This window comes from Triticum aestivum, chromosome 1B, assembly GCF_018294505.1.
Source record: "Triticum aestivum cultivar Chinese Spring chromosome 1B, IWGSC CS RefSeq v2.1, whole genome shotgun sequence".
Taxonomy (NCBI): Eukaryota; Viridiplantae; Streptophyta; class Magnoliopsida; order Poales; family Poaceae; genus Triticum; species Triticum aestivum.
In genome coordinates this window covers 23,987,342-24,001,564 of record NC_057795.1, presented here as the reverse complement: position 1 = coordinate 24,001,564, position 14,223 = coordinate 23,987,342, and the positions used below count along the sequence as shown (strand labels likewise).

Sequence of the window (14,223 nt, the reverse complement as noted above, 5' to 3'; positions counted from 1 at the left end):
TTCGCCAGGAGACAACCACAACTCCAAGCAAGCGAGGGACATGACGAACTTGCCTCGACGATGCCTCCAAAGAGGGGAATGACACCCACGGGTGCCATCGCCGCCGGCCTGACGAAAGTCAAGCAAGATTTTCATCTGCAAGTCGCACCTCACCACACCGCCTAGAATTGGGCAACGCTGTCCCAGAAGCTTCCACCGTCGCCACCACATCTCTTCGCCAACATAGTAGAAACTCCAGGGGCCACCGACCGGACGCACACCAAGGAGAACACCGGCCACATCAAGAAGGCCCCGCCTGGACAAGGAACCGCAGCCGCCCCACACCTCTGGCAAGGTCCGAGATGCCCGCAACAGCCATTGCCCACTCCAAGGGACAACCTTGCGACGTCTGGACCCGCAACTCCGCGAAGCCAAGTAGCAGCACCGGGAGAGAACCACCGCTCCTCACACCACACAGATGTGGCCGGCGGCTCACTGCTCACCAAGACTCCATCTTGGCCGAGCCTCACAGCGCCGCCAGCACCAACCTGGCCGCGGACTCGCACTACTACCTCCGGACGACACTGCAGCCTCCCAGCCGCGCCATCCCCTCGCTGCCGCGACATTTCTAGCCTTGTCGCAACCCCTTATTGGCGGTTGTTCGTGAAAGCCTGTCCAGGATTTCAGACACGTTCCAACATAAATTCGCACAAACGTTCCAACATTTTTTTTTGTGGGGGAACGTTCCAACAATTATACATTTCGTACCATTTGTTTTTCAGAAAAAAAGGATTTCGTATGGTTTCAGAACTGATCCAATAAAAAGTTCAGTTTGCTTTTGTCATTGTGCAGCCGTGTGGAGGTGGAGGAGCCCGCGCTGGAGCAAGAAGAGCCTCGTCGTCTTGGGAGGGGAAAAACAAGGTGCGGGAGGAGCGCATGCCGGCCACTCGTGGCACGGTCGACGCAGCCTCGTCAGCAGTTCCAGTGTTGACCCCGCCACGTCAGCAGACCACGCATGCATGTGCCCATATTAACCACGAGGCATGACCGATGTGTCAAAAAAAACACGAGGCATGACCGTCTCTCAAACAAACACCACCTCGCGCTCGTGATAATTAAGCGGACAATGTAGGATTTGTTCCCACAAAAAAAAAAAAGAAATGTACCCAACATCTTGGCTCGGCTCTACACCCTTGGGTTTTTGTTTCTTTGAAACTACACCCATGGAGTTTGGGGCAGTTTTCGCCATGGCTAATCATCATCCTATGCCGCCGGCACATGATTTCTCTTCTTGGGACGAATCCGCGAAAGAGGAACATTGTACAACTCTCAACAACAACAAAAAAACCTAATGAAAATGGGGCGGGGTTCGTTAATAAAAAAAAAGAATAAAAGAATATTGTAGGACACCAAATGTAAGGGACCCGCTAGGCGTCAGGTGACTGCAAACTCAATTTGGGCCAGGCGATTCGTTATGAGCCATCGGATGCAAGATGGACGGTCAGATCGACTTCTTCAACTCCAACCCAACCTGATCATGTTCATCTTCTTCCCGAAAAACCGCCCACGTACCGCCGACCTACGCCGCCCGCGGGCGGTGGTGCTCCCGTGCTAGCCTCGCCGCCCCCTCCCCTCAACTGCCTCCCACCACCGTGCTGCCACCGCCCCAAGCTATCCCTCTAACCTTGATGACACCAGTTTTTTTTCTCCGCGAACTTGCACCACCCACCACACCCTTAAAGATAGATAATGAGATCGTCTTCCACCCTAACATAGATACCAGGGGCGCCTGTCACCCTACAATAGACCCAGATGCTTCTCCGTCGAGCCAATGGCTACTCCTTCCTTCCCTCCGGCGGCTTCTTCCTTCTAGAAAAAAACGACTAACCCGGATATAATTTACATGCGACTTACAAGTAACTAAACTGGCACATAAAACACGACATTTGAGAACCATTTTACTGAAAGCCCCAATAATGGATGGATTTTCATCATATAGTAAAAATTACTCAATTGTTTGCATTTTTACTTTTTGGAGGAAAACTTTTGATCTATTCACCAACTGTCACGGCAGGATAAAGAACACGAGACATGACCAAAATTACATCCATGTACATACATCATATAGTGATGACGACAAGCCCTGGAGCGAGTCGAAGGTGCCGTCATCGCCCCTCCCTCATCGGAATTGAGCAAAAGTTGTTGCAGTAGACAGTTGGAAAGTCGTCGTGCCAAGGCCCCCCAAAACTAGCGCACCAAAACAACAATCATCGCGGAGCCTGGACGCGGGTTGGAACAGGAGAACCTCATTCAATCTTCATTCATTTTATTGATCATGTTTGTTTTCCAATTGAAAATCAGAATGTTTGGAACAAGTTTGATAAATGTTTGTTCACGTTGTATTCATTCCTTTGTCACTAAGGGAATAGCTATATTTCCCAAGAATGCTGCAAACCCCACCAAGTATTTTTAAAAGTTGGTTGACATTTACAAAGATTTCACATTGGTTTCAAACACATTCCTCAACGAGGCATGTGTATTGCACATGTTTCACGTATGTTTTTTTGTTTGTTTTTGCAGTAAAACTTTCGATCCATTCATCAACCGTCGAAGTTGTACAAATAACACAGAAATGTCACATATGTTTTGTGCATATTTCTCATCACGATCCGAGTGAAAATCAAAAGCTTCCATTCGTACCTCATATGAAACTAGAATCACATAAAAGAATGGTTTTGTAAACTTCCATAATTGTTCGATCAAGTTTATGCAAAAAAATTAGATAAAAATTTCAAAAAGTATATACTCCCTTCAATCCATATTACTCTTGTCGCAACTTTAGAGTACAACTTTGTATTGAAGTTGTACCAAAACTACTACAAGTTATATGGATCGAGGGGAGTACACAACATTGGTCTTGGTTAACTAAAAAATATTGTCGGGTATAGTATATAAGTTCTACCCATTTTAGAGCTCAAAATGTATTCTTTTAAATTATTTTTGAGAAAACATACTTTTTTTTTGTCACATACGTTTTTGGAATTTTCTTTGAGGGGTACATACGTTTTTCTTTGTGCCGTCATCTAGGCCCATGTGGCCCAGCGCAGTATAGCAAATATTGGACGGAACGGGGTCTTAGTCTTAGGGTTCCAACAGCACCGAACCCACCCCCGTGCGGGCGCCGTCTTCGCCTCCGCCCTACCGTTCTCGTCGCCGGCCGGCACCGTGGCTTCTCGTGAAGCCAGGCCCCCGCGCCGGCACGTCGCCGATCCATGGACGCATGTATCCGATCGCTCGACGATCCATGGATCGGCGCCGTGCCGCGCCAACGGGGATCGAAGTCTTCTCGATCGATCGATCGACTGATCTCGCCTGCCCAGCCCAACAGGCAAACTCGACCTCAGTCTGCAGGTATATAATACAATATTGTTCTTACAACTAGTTTCATCCAAGTTCGATCCATCGGCAATCCGATCTATACGCATGTGCTCCTACGCTATACAACGGCGGCGACTCGTGCGACGGTGGCCGTCACAGCTTTACCGACGGCCCGACGGCGATGGACGGGAGCAACGCCGTTCTTCCATGTTTCCGATCTCACCCTTTTGACGCAGGGGACTTTGGCATCGGTCCATAGGAAGGATCAATAAACATTCATGTTCTTTCTTTCTTTCTTTCTTTTAGAACAAGAGGCAGCCCTTCTTTCATTTGATCAGAGAAAAAATAAAGTCAGATGAAAAAAAAAAGTAAAGGGTCAGATGGAAAAAAGAAGCTAGCGCGGATATCTAATATCTCCCTACATTTGAAATTGATTATATTTAGTAAATCAATTATAATATCGGCCAAGCTACTTTAGTTTTGCAAATTTCTTTTGCAACGGCGTGTCGTGCATTGTTCATATCCATGGTGCTACAAAAGCATCTGGTTTTTATTTTTCTGTTTTTTTATAAATAATATTTGGTGCGTGTAATTAATGTTGCATGCTCGGGTGTGAATAAACACAATATTGTTCATAATTTTTTTCTGGTGCTCTCTGTTTTTCACTGGTTTAACCTCCTGCTGTTTTTTGTAAATATTCAGCGCCACTTCTATGGAGTGGACTAATCATGTAATTTTGTATGCCCAAATATTGGAAAACGCTTCATGACTTTTTTTTTTGTTTCTTCTCATCAAATGTTAAGAAGTGCTTATTGATGGGTTCTGTTTGTCACAAGTTGAAGTTGGTGGTTTTTAGACGCTATGTAATTTACATGACGCACAACATGTAAACTTGTTCTTATTTGGCCCTATGAGATATAATTCCAGAAAACCTTTAAGGAAATCAAAGGTAACTCACTTTTCAACAAATATTTCTGATTCATGTATTTCTGGTTAACATATGAGAATTTTGTGGCTATTTGCATTGAAAATAATTATGCATGGACTGCCATTCTTTAGGTGATTTTATGTACCACACATGTTACCATTATGTTTTATCCGTCTTATATGAGAACAGAAAACCTGGTCAACTACTGAGATCTTGAAAAGCAGTTGCAAGATATCCCTACTAGGATTTGATTCACTCTCCGGAATGTGAAGAAGTTGGACACCTTTTCCAACGGGTAACAAATCTATTTTTTTTCTTACTGCCTTAATTATCATCCACGTCATGGCTCTTTCTTGATCAAATCCTTACTAGGTTCATCTCGTTCAGATAATGCATCTCTACTATTTATGCTAGTGGGTATATACCTTTAATTATGCCGAAATGTGAAAGCCGATTTTCTATCTGTTGTACCAGTACATTGCGTATGTTGTGTGGTTGTTTAGCTAGTTTCTATCATTTGTCTATTAATTAACTGTAGCTGCTTAATTTCTTGTATGCTTATGTTCACCCCATGCATTCTCATGTTATAAAGCGAGAAAGTATCACGTGGAAACTAATTTACCATGAAAAACTTCATGGAACAATGTTTTGTAGTGGTGACTGGCAAGCGGCAGTTGACAGTCTAGGCCAGGTGGGGTACTGCATGCGGGAGGTTTGAGGGTCCTCGTTGGATATGCCCATATGTAAGCATTTTCATTTGTCTTGTACCCATTTCTAGCTTGGCCCTCCGTCCGGAAATACTTGTCATCAAAATAAATAAAAGGGGATATATCTAGATGTATTTTAGTTCTAGATACATCTCTTTTTATTCATTTTGATGACAAGTATTTTCGGACGGAGGGAGTACTTGTATTTCATAAGTGCCCATTGTTTCTTTTTGTTGTCTTTGTCTCAGGCTAATCTATATCTATATCTATACCTACTATTAAAGCAAGGTGATATTCTTGGTTTCGTCCCGCATTTGATCCTACATTATGTGAAATACATGAGGTGGTACTAATTTGTAGAGCAAAGCTTCGTATCATTTATTAAAAAAGGTTCGTATCAGCTAAGAGTTGGGCCTGCGTCCCTCCACTTGGGCCTTCACACGTACGTTGTGATCAAGCCCCTCAGTTGTTTCAGTTTTGTTTCTCAAAAAAAAAAGTTGTTTCAGTTTTTTTTAAGAATCCTACTTTTCCGGCAAGGGATGAAGCAGGCGATCGAGCTCGTCCCGTTTCCTATGCCCTCCGTAAGTTGTTTCAGTTTTTTTTTCTAAACAAAAAATCAGTCGGCTGGCTGGGCCTTATGGGCGAGCAGACACGTCTCAGCTTTCAATGGAATAAAAAACCTTCTCAGCTATTGGACCTGGAGTTGGTCAAGGTACTGCTGCAGGACAAGCTGTAGAAGGTATGGTTTGCCCAGGTGACTGATCCTGTCATAATATACTCCCGCCAATTCTATTGCACCGTGTATATGATGTGTCTTTTTTTTTTTTTGCATTTTGGTCAAAGTGCCTCATTAGTAGTAGTAGTAGTTTTGATTGAAAAAACAGGGGTTAATTAATAAGCTAGTAGTTCATTTAAACATATAATTGAGAAAAGCAGAGCATCTGGAAACTTTGGTCTTTATTTTTCCCATTCATCCCTCTGCTCCTGTCACCGGCTAATCCCATTCCCCTGTTCCAGTGTGGCAGCACGCGCACGAGCCGGCTCGGCTCGACCCGACGCGACTCGGGGTCCAGTCCGTACGACCAAGGCGGCGCGGCCGGCCTAGAACCTCCGTTAAACCCCAGGCCACCTCGCCGGCCTCGACCACCCCGCCGGCCGCGAAGCCCCTCGCCGGCGCCGGACGGCCGCGTCCTCCTCCCGCCCGCCGGCCGCGCCACCCTGCTCGGCGCCTGCCAACAACACCGGCCTCCTCGAGTTCCACGACGGCCCGCTCCACTCCGACCAAGCCGCCGGCCTCCTGCACGTTCGACGGGCGCCAAGTCCGACCGGCCACCTGCTCCTGGCGTCCTGTTGGACGCCCGCCTCCTGACCTCCTCCTGTTCCACGTCCGCGGCCATCACGGGCACGGCTGGAGGTAATAATCATCGAAAACCCTACCCGTATGTGTTCCTGTGCGTGACCAGCTACTCCATGATTTGCCCGGAAATTAATTGTTTGTGATGATTTATCTGCGATCGAATTCCCCAACATTTGGGCCGGCTCACCGATCCATTCCTGTGATTTTCGCCATGTCTGAAAAATGGGGATGCTATTGTTGACCTGTGACTGATTTTCAATTGCAAATTTTGGTGAAATTGCTTCCTCTGATCCACATGGCAAATGTGGATAGTACTATTGTTGGCCTTTTACTGGCCTGTTACCTATTCTATTCCAAAGCCAGATTTGCATTGGTTAACCACTGTGACTTCAATGATGAACTCCTAAGTTATCCTGAGATTTACTACTTTAGTTCTGAATTGTTGCCATGCCTTCTCCTCAGAAATCAGGAACGTTTTCTACAAATATGTCATCACCATATTACGTTTGCATTATATATATGAAGTAGGATAACCCGGTCATGCCTATTATTTCAGAAACCTCTTGATCTGATTGCATGCATCTGGCCAGGTAATCAGTTACTTGCTGTCGATATTTCTTTAGTAGATATGTACATATGTGCCATATGTGCTGCATGCTCCACCCTTTGCTCAGTGTTTCTGACAACTTGTTTGTAGTCAACCCACCAATTTGTTCCCTTGCAGAAAAAGAATATCATTGTAGATATGTACTCTGCCATGTGGAATTGTGGATGCATTACATATCTAGGCCCGCACATTGAAATCATAGGACGTTTATCTGAAACTTCTTACCTGAGCAAATTATTTGTCTTCAATTAAAAATACATTGCATAAAAGCTCCCCAAACAAGTAAACATGTTGCGTTTACTAGCCTCTTTCATATTCTATTCTGAAACCATCTTTGCATTAGTTGATCACTATGACTTCAATGACAAATTCTGAAGTTACCCTGAGATTTTGTTTGAAGTTCTTTTCTTGGAACGTCATTTACTTAGTTCTAAATTGTTGCGTGCATTCTCCTAAAAAATCAGGAATATTTTCTTCAGATATTTCATCCATATTTCACCCAGCCATACCTATTCTATGATGTCTCCGTCTGAAAAAACCCTTCTGGCCCTATGTGTGTTCGTGCAGGCTGGATACTAGTGTCATATCTGCTATATGCCCTACTCTTTGCTCAATATTTCTGAACTTGATATGTGCGCTCACTCTCTACTGCAGTGGCACTAAATATCTCGAAGATTCACCTTTGAAGAAAGTGTTACTCCAGGACCTCTTGATTAGATTGGATCTAGGCCTCTGCTCCCCTCCGTCAAATGGCTACTGTCCGTGAGCCACCTCCGTGGGCGGTGAGCATTTTAACACGAAATGGCTACATTCTTTTTCTTTATTTATTATCACAATGCGTGTGTAGATTGTAACACCGATTTTCATACTCTGTAGAGTGCCCCTCAACTTGATTTCCAACTATTCAAAAATCCAACCAAAATGGCAAGATCGTACCACTCATTAGGGGTCAGTGTGAGAAGGCTGCTGATGCAAAAATCAAACGAAGAAGGAGGCACTAATTTTGTGAAGGAGGTCCAAATTACCGGCTCTATTGATTTTGTTCATGCAATTCTGGAGTTAACAACCACACCAAGCTATTTCATCATCAACATGATTCCACCTCCTGACATAGAAGATCACACACATTTGCATAGGGAGCTTAAGTTATTGTATGATGCAAGCTCGATGTATAAGCTTGGCTTCTCTGCAAATGTTGTTTGGCATGTTTTCAAAGATGCAATTTTGCCAGGAGTTGAAAAACAACAGGAAGAGAAGTACAATGTTGAAAGGCTTGACTTCGACGGTAGTTATAAAGACATTGGGGTGGACTTCAGGGAATTGATTACCGGTTTTGATGGGCAGCTGGATACCTACAAAGTATTGGTAGATCTTGCTCATGCAACTCGTAAACAAATAATCAAAGCCTCGTGCCGCAACGTGGTCACCATTTCCGAACCAATGCGATTTCCAATCCTATTCAAGCTACACGTCACAAACTTTCAGGAAGGTAATCTGTGTGCTGTATTAGATGCTTCAGTCAAGAAAGATGAGACATATCGGAATATATCTTCTCATTTCAACGACTGGAGCAATTACTCTGAGAGATGCAGAAAAGGAAGGGTACAGTTTGCTGCAGAATGTGAAAGGTTTTACCAAGAGCTACGCAAGGACCTAATACCAGGAATTCCAACTTTTGATGCTTTGCTAACTTTTGTGGGTCTTTTGTCAAATAAAGACCATAAAAAAATTCATAAGCAAGAGCAGTCTGCAAAGCACATCAAACATTCTTCTGTAAACCCAGATGATCGCAGTAAGGGTGGTCGGGATGAGGACCCTCCGAGTGATAAAGATGAGAATAATCAAGAAAGACAGAAGAACAAGGATACCTCTTCAGCTTGGTTTTTTGAGTCCCATGTGATGCCATACCATTGGATTGGAATGACGACAAAGGTATGGCATTGAAACGACCATTATATGTTTTGTTACTTTTTGTCTGTTTTGAAAGCCTCATTCTTGAAATTTTGACAAGCTTTTGATGATTGTTTTGCTATCTGTGCAGGTGATGATATGCGTGCCGGCGGACTACAACATGCAGCTGCTCGATGCCATCTACTACAACTTCATTGACGCTCTCCCAGTGGTACCCAATCTGCCATCTATCCTCTGGATTCCCCCAATTATTCTGGCCTGTTGACGTTTCGTGGAGCTGAATGTCTTTGTGCTGTGCAGGTCAGCTATTGCTCAGAGAACATTAAGCTTCTGTTCTACTTTACCTCTGAGATATGTGGCAAGATCATCGGCCGCTTCATCGCCAAGGATCATCCCCACCATAAGGTGACTGCATCCCCTGCTGTGAATATGTACATTTTGTGTATGTCACTAAGTGATGTTTGTAGATAATTGTGGCAGTATCTGAAGTCTGAAGTTGGTTCACGTTTTTTGGTTGGTTGAATAAACAAACAGATTGGATTGGGTTGGGATGGATGTGGTGCAGGTAGCGAGATTATGATGTTCAACTGCAATTATCTGTCTATGCAGTACAATCCTTGTATAAAGGTTTTGTTGGTTCATAGTATCGTGCAAATGCGTCGAGTTTGAGCAATCTAGACTAAGATTGGCTCATCTCAGTACTGTCTATTTCGCTCGAGCTAGAGTTAGAGTTGCAGATGTTGGCTCCTACTCGGATTGCAATAGAGTCGACTTGGTGTTGAGCCAACTTGGGAATTAATTTTTTAGTTGACTCTTTGTTGGTTGTTGGTTCACACTCGGATATTGTCTTGTAATGCTGGTGGGCATGAAGATTGTGGAATGTCTTAATCCTTGAGGAAGAGTGGAGTTTGACTACGGCTATTTGTATTTGGTTTTCTTTTGCTTGCTCATTTACTAATTTTTGTAGTCTGTCCCTTTTTTTGGCAATTTCCTGGGCTACCCCTTTGAGGGCTGCTGTCATCTCTTTTAGCTTACAATAATTATCTCTTTTTAACAGGAAACTGATTTTTTCGAGCTGAAAGTTGGCGAGTCACCCTACATCTTTGGTCCAATTGTGAAGCAGAGGCGATCCTACTCATGTGTGACGCCGCTTATTTTCTGTGAGTGGAGTAAGTTGTGTCTATGTTGCCATTACTAACACTTAATTTCTTCTCCTAACGGTGGATGTTTTGAGTTTCCACCAGCTGAGGATTTAGAAAATGATTTTGAATTCACGGTTGTGAGGCCTTTCAATTGGACTGGACCAATGATGGACTTCATTCCTGACACTGATGGTCCCAGGGAGGGCGTTCCACGGGTTTTGGCTTGCTTCAATAAAGTATGTAAACCTGTTCCTTGCTGCTGAGAATTAATACCTTCATTGTACACTGTTCAGTCTTCTCACAGGATATATGGTGCCGCCCGATATTTTCAGAATCTCCTCCGCAGAGAGACCTGGAAGCTTGCTGATGGCGGGAATTCTCAGAGAACTTATGTTTGCATCAAGGAAGCCATTGATGCAGCTCTTCTTTTGATGATTGTATGCCCTCTCTGTTTTATCTTCGGTTTATTTTTTCTGATGTTAGTGGTTACTTGAATCAGTGGGACTGAACTGTACTGTTTTATTTTTTATCGAAGGAAACCTGCTCGAGCCATTCTCCTATCTCCATTGTGTGGAATCCCAACATAGCCACTGCTATGGAATTTGCTAAAATGATAACAGACATAAGCCACTTTTGACAGCACATCAACTTCTGCTACCTTTGTCTTTCCTGAATCTCTCACTGCATTCATCTGCAGGCACATGGTCATGTCCCAGGAGAGCAACCTTTGATTGCTATGAGTTCCAAACGACTCTATGGTGAAGGATACAACGACAGGATTCTTGATGTTACTCTAATCATAGAGCAGCTAGTAGGTCACATCTCCACTGTTGGGGGTCCGAGCACATTCACTGCTAGGGAATTTACTGAAATGATGACATGTGTATGCCACTTTTCACAGCCCATCAACTATGTCTTCTGCTACATGCGTCTCTTCTGAACCTCTCTCTGTATTCATCTGCAGGCACCTTTGATTGAGGCGAGCGCAGAGCAGTTCTTGGGCAAAGGATATGACGGCAGCGACGACAAGAGGATTCCAGGCGTGACCCCGATCAACAAAAAGCAGCTAGGTATATCACTCTGCAAATAGCATGGTCATGTCTGGCTTATGTTATTCTCCCCTGGCTAGTAGGGTCTGATATCAAAATGTACCAGGAGAGCCACTGCTGGAGGATCCTTTGATTGAGGCGAGCACAGAACAGTCTTTGGGCGAAGGATACGACGACAGCAACAAGAGGATTCCTGATGTGACGCTGATCAACAAGCAGCTAGGTATATGTCTGGAAAAAGCGTGGACGTGTGTGGCCTATGTCTATGTGGTTCGCCCCAACTAGTGGTACCTAATCTGATAACCAAATGCCTTGTTATCTCCAGGGTGGAACCCAAACGATGCCTCTCCTAAGGAACTGCTGCCGACAGCACTGACGACCTTGCAGCACAAGACCATGCGGACAAGTTGTCGAAAGGCAGATGTCACAGGCTCCATCGTCGAGTTACACAACATGTCGCAGTCTTGGATTCTGCGGCGAACACTGATGATCATGTAGAGAGCAGTTTTTTGCAAGCCATATAGATAGATAGATACACATACTACACACTCTCATCGCTGAACATGTAAAGTCCTTGCGTAAACGGGCGGAGCTGATGTACATTATTCCACAAATTCCGGGGCCTGCGGGCATCGATGATGCGGGGCTGGAAGTATATTACGCACGTTGGTTTGGAGCTGAAGATCTTGAGTTACAAACCTGGTTGGTTGATTTGTTGGTTCACTGCCTAGAGCTTACAAAGATGGAACTGTTAACTGTACGTATAGTTCAGAATTTTTCTCTCGTCCTGGAACTATGTTGGTTCTGACTTTTCTGAACTGGCTTCCTCTTTAACCTGCAAGTAAAGAAGCAGGCACGCTAAATACGCGCTAGTGAAGGCGAAAAGCATTGTAATTAGGATAGGCTGTGGTTGATTGTTTTCTGGTTTGAATTTGGAAAAGAGGTTTCGATCCAGTCTATATGGAGGTTTGTTCTTAATGGGAAAATATACTCCATTGGCCGGTGTGGTGGCGGCGGTCGGCCCGATCCGGGATCCGGTGGTGCTGGCTGCGGGCGGTTGCATCCTCCAATGGAGGTGGCGGCGATGCAGTGGTGGATTTGGCTCCCCCCGCCCCCTCTTTGTGGTGCAGGTACATAGCGCGGCGACAAATGGGCGGATTTGGTGGCTCACTCTCGCATTATTGCTTGGGGGTTGGCCGGAGGTGCCGGGAGCTTTTCCGTCAGGGGGCTTCCTGTCCTTGATGTCTGACATTGTCTAGAAGTGTGATGGGCGGTTGCGACATGGCTTATGGCTGCCGGAGCTTCCTTGCCCAGATCCGGTCGATGAGGCTCAATCATGCCGCTTTGGGGTGGGTGGAGGGTTTTGCCCCTTACCGGTCAAGAACGTCTATATGTTGTCGCAACTCGCAATGGTGGAATGCCCGAGCGGCAACCCTGGTGGTACGAGGAGCTCATGACTCAAGGTGCGGCGTTTGGTGGTTGTGGTGGTGCGGCGTTTGGTGGTTGCGGTGGCGGTGGTGTGGCAGGTCGTACCACATTTCGGTGGCGGTGGTGCTGGTATGGGTGAAAACCCGGCCTGGCTGAGAACACATTTTTATATTAATCTTATTAATGGTCAAGGCAACATTGAGAAATATATTTGGCATTTGTATTTTTTTAAACAGGGCCTGGGTGACACAGTTTCTTTTTTAAATCGGCACTCGCGGCAAGAAGAGGAATTTTGGAAAGAGAAAAATTCATCCACGGTCCTTAGACTTGCGCTGGAACGTAACCCATTTTAGTTCAAAATACCCAAAATACGGTTGTCGCACAAGTTCATCTATCTATACCTATCTATATATATATCTATATCTATATCTATACCTACTATTAAAGGGAATATGTATTCTTGGTTTGGTTTAGTCCTTTTCGTTTGGTCAATCTGGGCCAGGTACTTCTATGTTGATGGGCCTTTTATGGGCTTTCATAGAGACCGCGAAAAATAATTGGGTCAAAATAAATCAACATTGTGGGAATTGAATACAAGAAACTAATTAAGCGAATGAGCAAACTAAAGGAAGGATTGCATCCTTTTCTTGGTTTGGTTTAGTCCTTTTCGTTTGGTCAATCTGGGCCAGGTACTTCTATGTTGATTTCTATATTGAAAGGAAGGATCCATAGGCTTCAATGTGTTGGGGCTACTAAATTAAAAAAGGAATTATCCTACTATTAAAGGGAATAGGTATTCTTGGTTTGGTTTAGTCCTTTTCGTTTGGTCAATCTGGGCCAGGTACTTCTATGTTGATGGGCCTTTTATGGGCTTTCATAGAGACCGCGAAAAATAATTGGGTCAAAATAAATCAACATTGTGGGAATTGAACACAGGACCTTCTGTCTAGATCTTCGATGTAACTAATTAAGCGAATGAGCAAACTAAAGGAAGGATTGCGTCCTTTTCTTGGTTTGGTTTAGTCCTTTTCGTTTGGTCAATCTGGGCCAGGTACTTCTATGTTGATGGGCCTTTTATGGGCTTTCATAGAGACCGCGAAAAATAATTGGGTCAAAATAAATCAACATTGTGGGAATTGAACACAGGACCTTCTGTCTAGATCTTCGATGTAACTAATTAAGCGAATGAGCAAACTAAAGGAAGGATTGCGTCCTTTTCTTGGTTTGGTTTAGTCCTTTTCGTTTGGTCAATCTGGGCCAGGTACTTCTATGTTGATTTCTATATTGAAAGGAAGGATCCATAGGCTTCAATGTGTTGGGGCTACTAAACTAAAAAAAGGAATTATCCTACTATTAAAGGGAATAGGTATTCTTGGTTTGGTTTAGTCCTTTTCGTTTGGTCAATATTCTTGGTTTGGTTTAGTCCTTTTCGTTTGGTCAATCTGGGCCAGGTACTTCTATGTTGATGGGCCTTTTATGGGCTTTCATAGAGACCGCGAAAAATAATTGGGTCAAAATAAATCAACATTGTGGGAATTGAACACAGGACCTTCTGTCTAGATCTTCGATGTAACTAATTAAGCGAATGAGCAAACTAAAGGAAGGATTGTGTCCTTTTCTTGGTTTGGTTTAGTCCTTTTCGTTTGGTCAATCTGGGCCAGGTACTTCTATGTTGATTTCTATATTGAAAGGAAGGATCCATAGGCTTCAATGTGTTGGGGCTACTAAATTAAAAAA

At 44.2% G+C, this 14,223-nt stretch overlaps 1 protein-coding gene across 3 annotated transcripts; it reads left to right on the top strand.

Annotated features, from left to right (window-relative positions):
* The first annotated feature begins 3,063 nt into the window (after positions 1-3,063).
* LOC123104653 (uncharacterized) lies at positions 3,064-11,740 on the top strand. 3 transcript variants are annotated; one of them, XM_044526546.1, is made up of 15 exons: positions 3,064-3,390; positions 4,475-4,580; positions 4,940-5,731; positions 6,010-6,406; positions 7,611-7,738; positions 7,833-8,888; positions 8,998-9,078; positions 9,168-9,272; positions 9,925-10,027; positions 10,112-10,245; positions 10,342-10,446; positions 10,707-10,892; positions 10,974-11,079; positions 11,165-11,281; positions 11,384-11,740. In XM_044526546.1, exons 5-15 carry the CDS (start codon positions 7,706-7,708, stop codon positions 11,554-11,556), a joined length of 2,199 nt encoding a protein of 732 aa, XP_044382481.1. In that variant the 5' UTR covers positions 3,064-3,390; positions 4,475-4,580; positions 4,940-5,731; positions 6,010-6,406; positions 7,611-7,705; the 3' UTR covers positions 11,557-11,740. The 3 variants fall into 3 exon arrangements, with proteins under 3 accessions (XP_044382481.1, XP_044382467.1, XP_044382475.1); XM_044526532.1 differs by having other exon boundaries at positions 3,064-4,580; positions 4,940-5,028; positions 5,241-5,731; XM_044526540.1 differs by having other exon boundaries at positions 3,064-4,580; positions 4,940-5,028.
* The last annotated feature ends 2,483 nt before the right edge of the window (positions 11,741-14,223 follow it).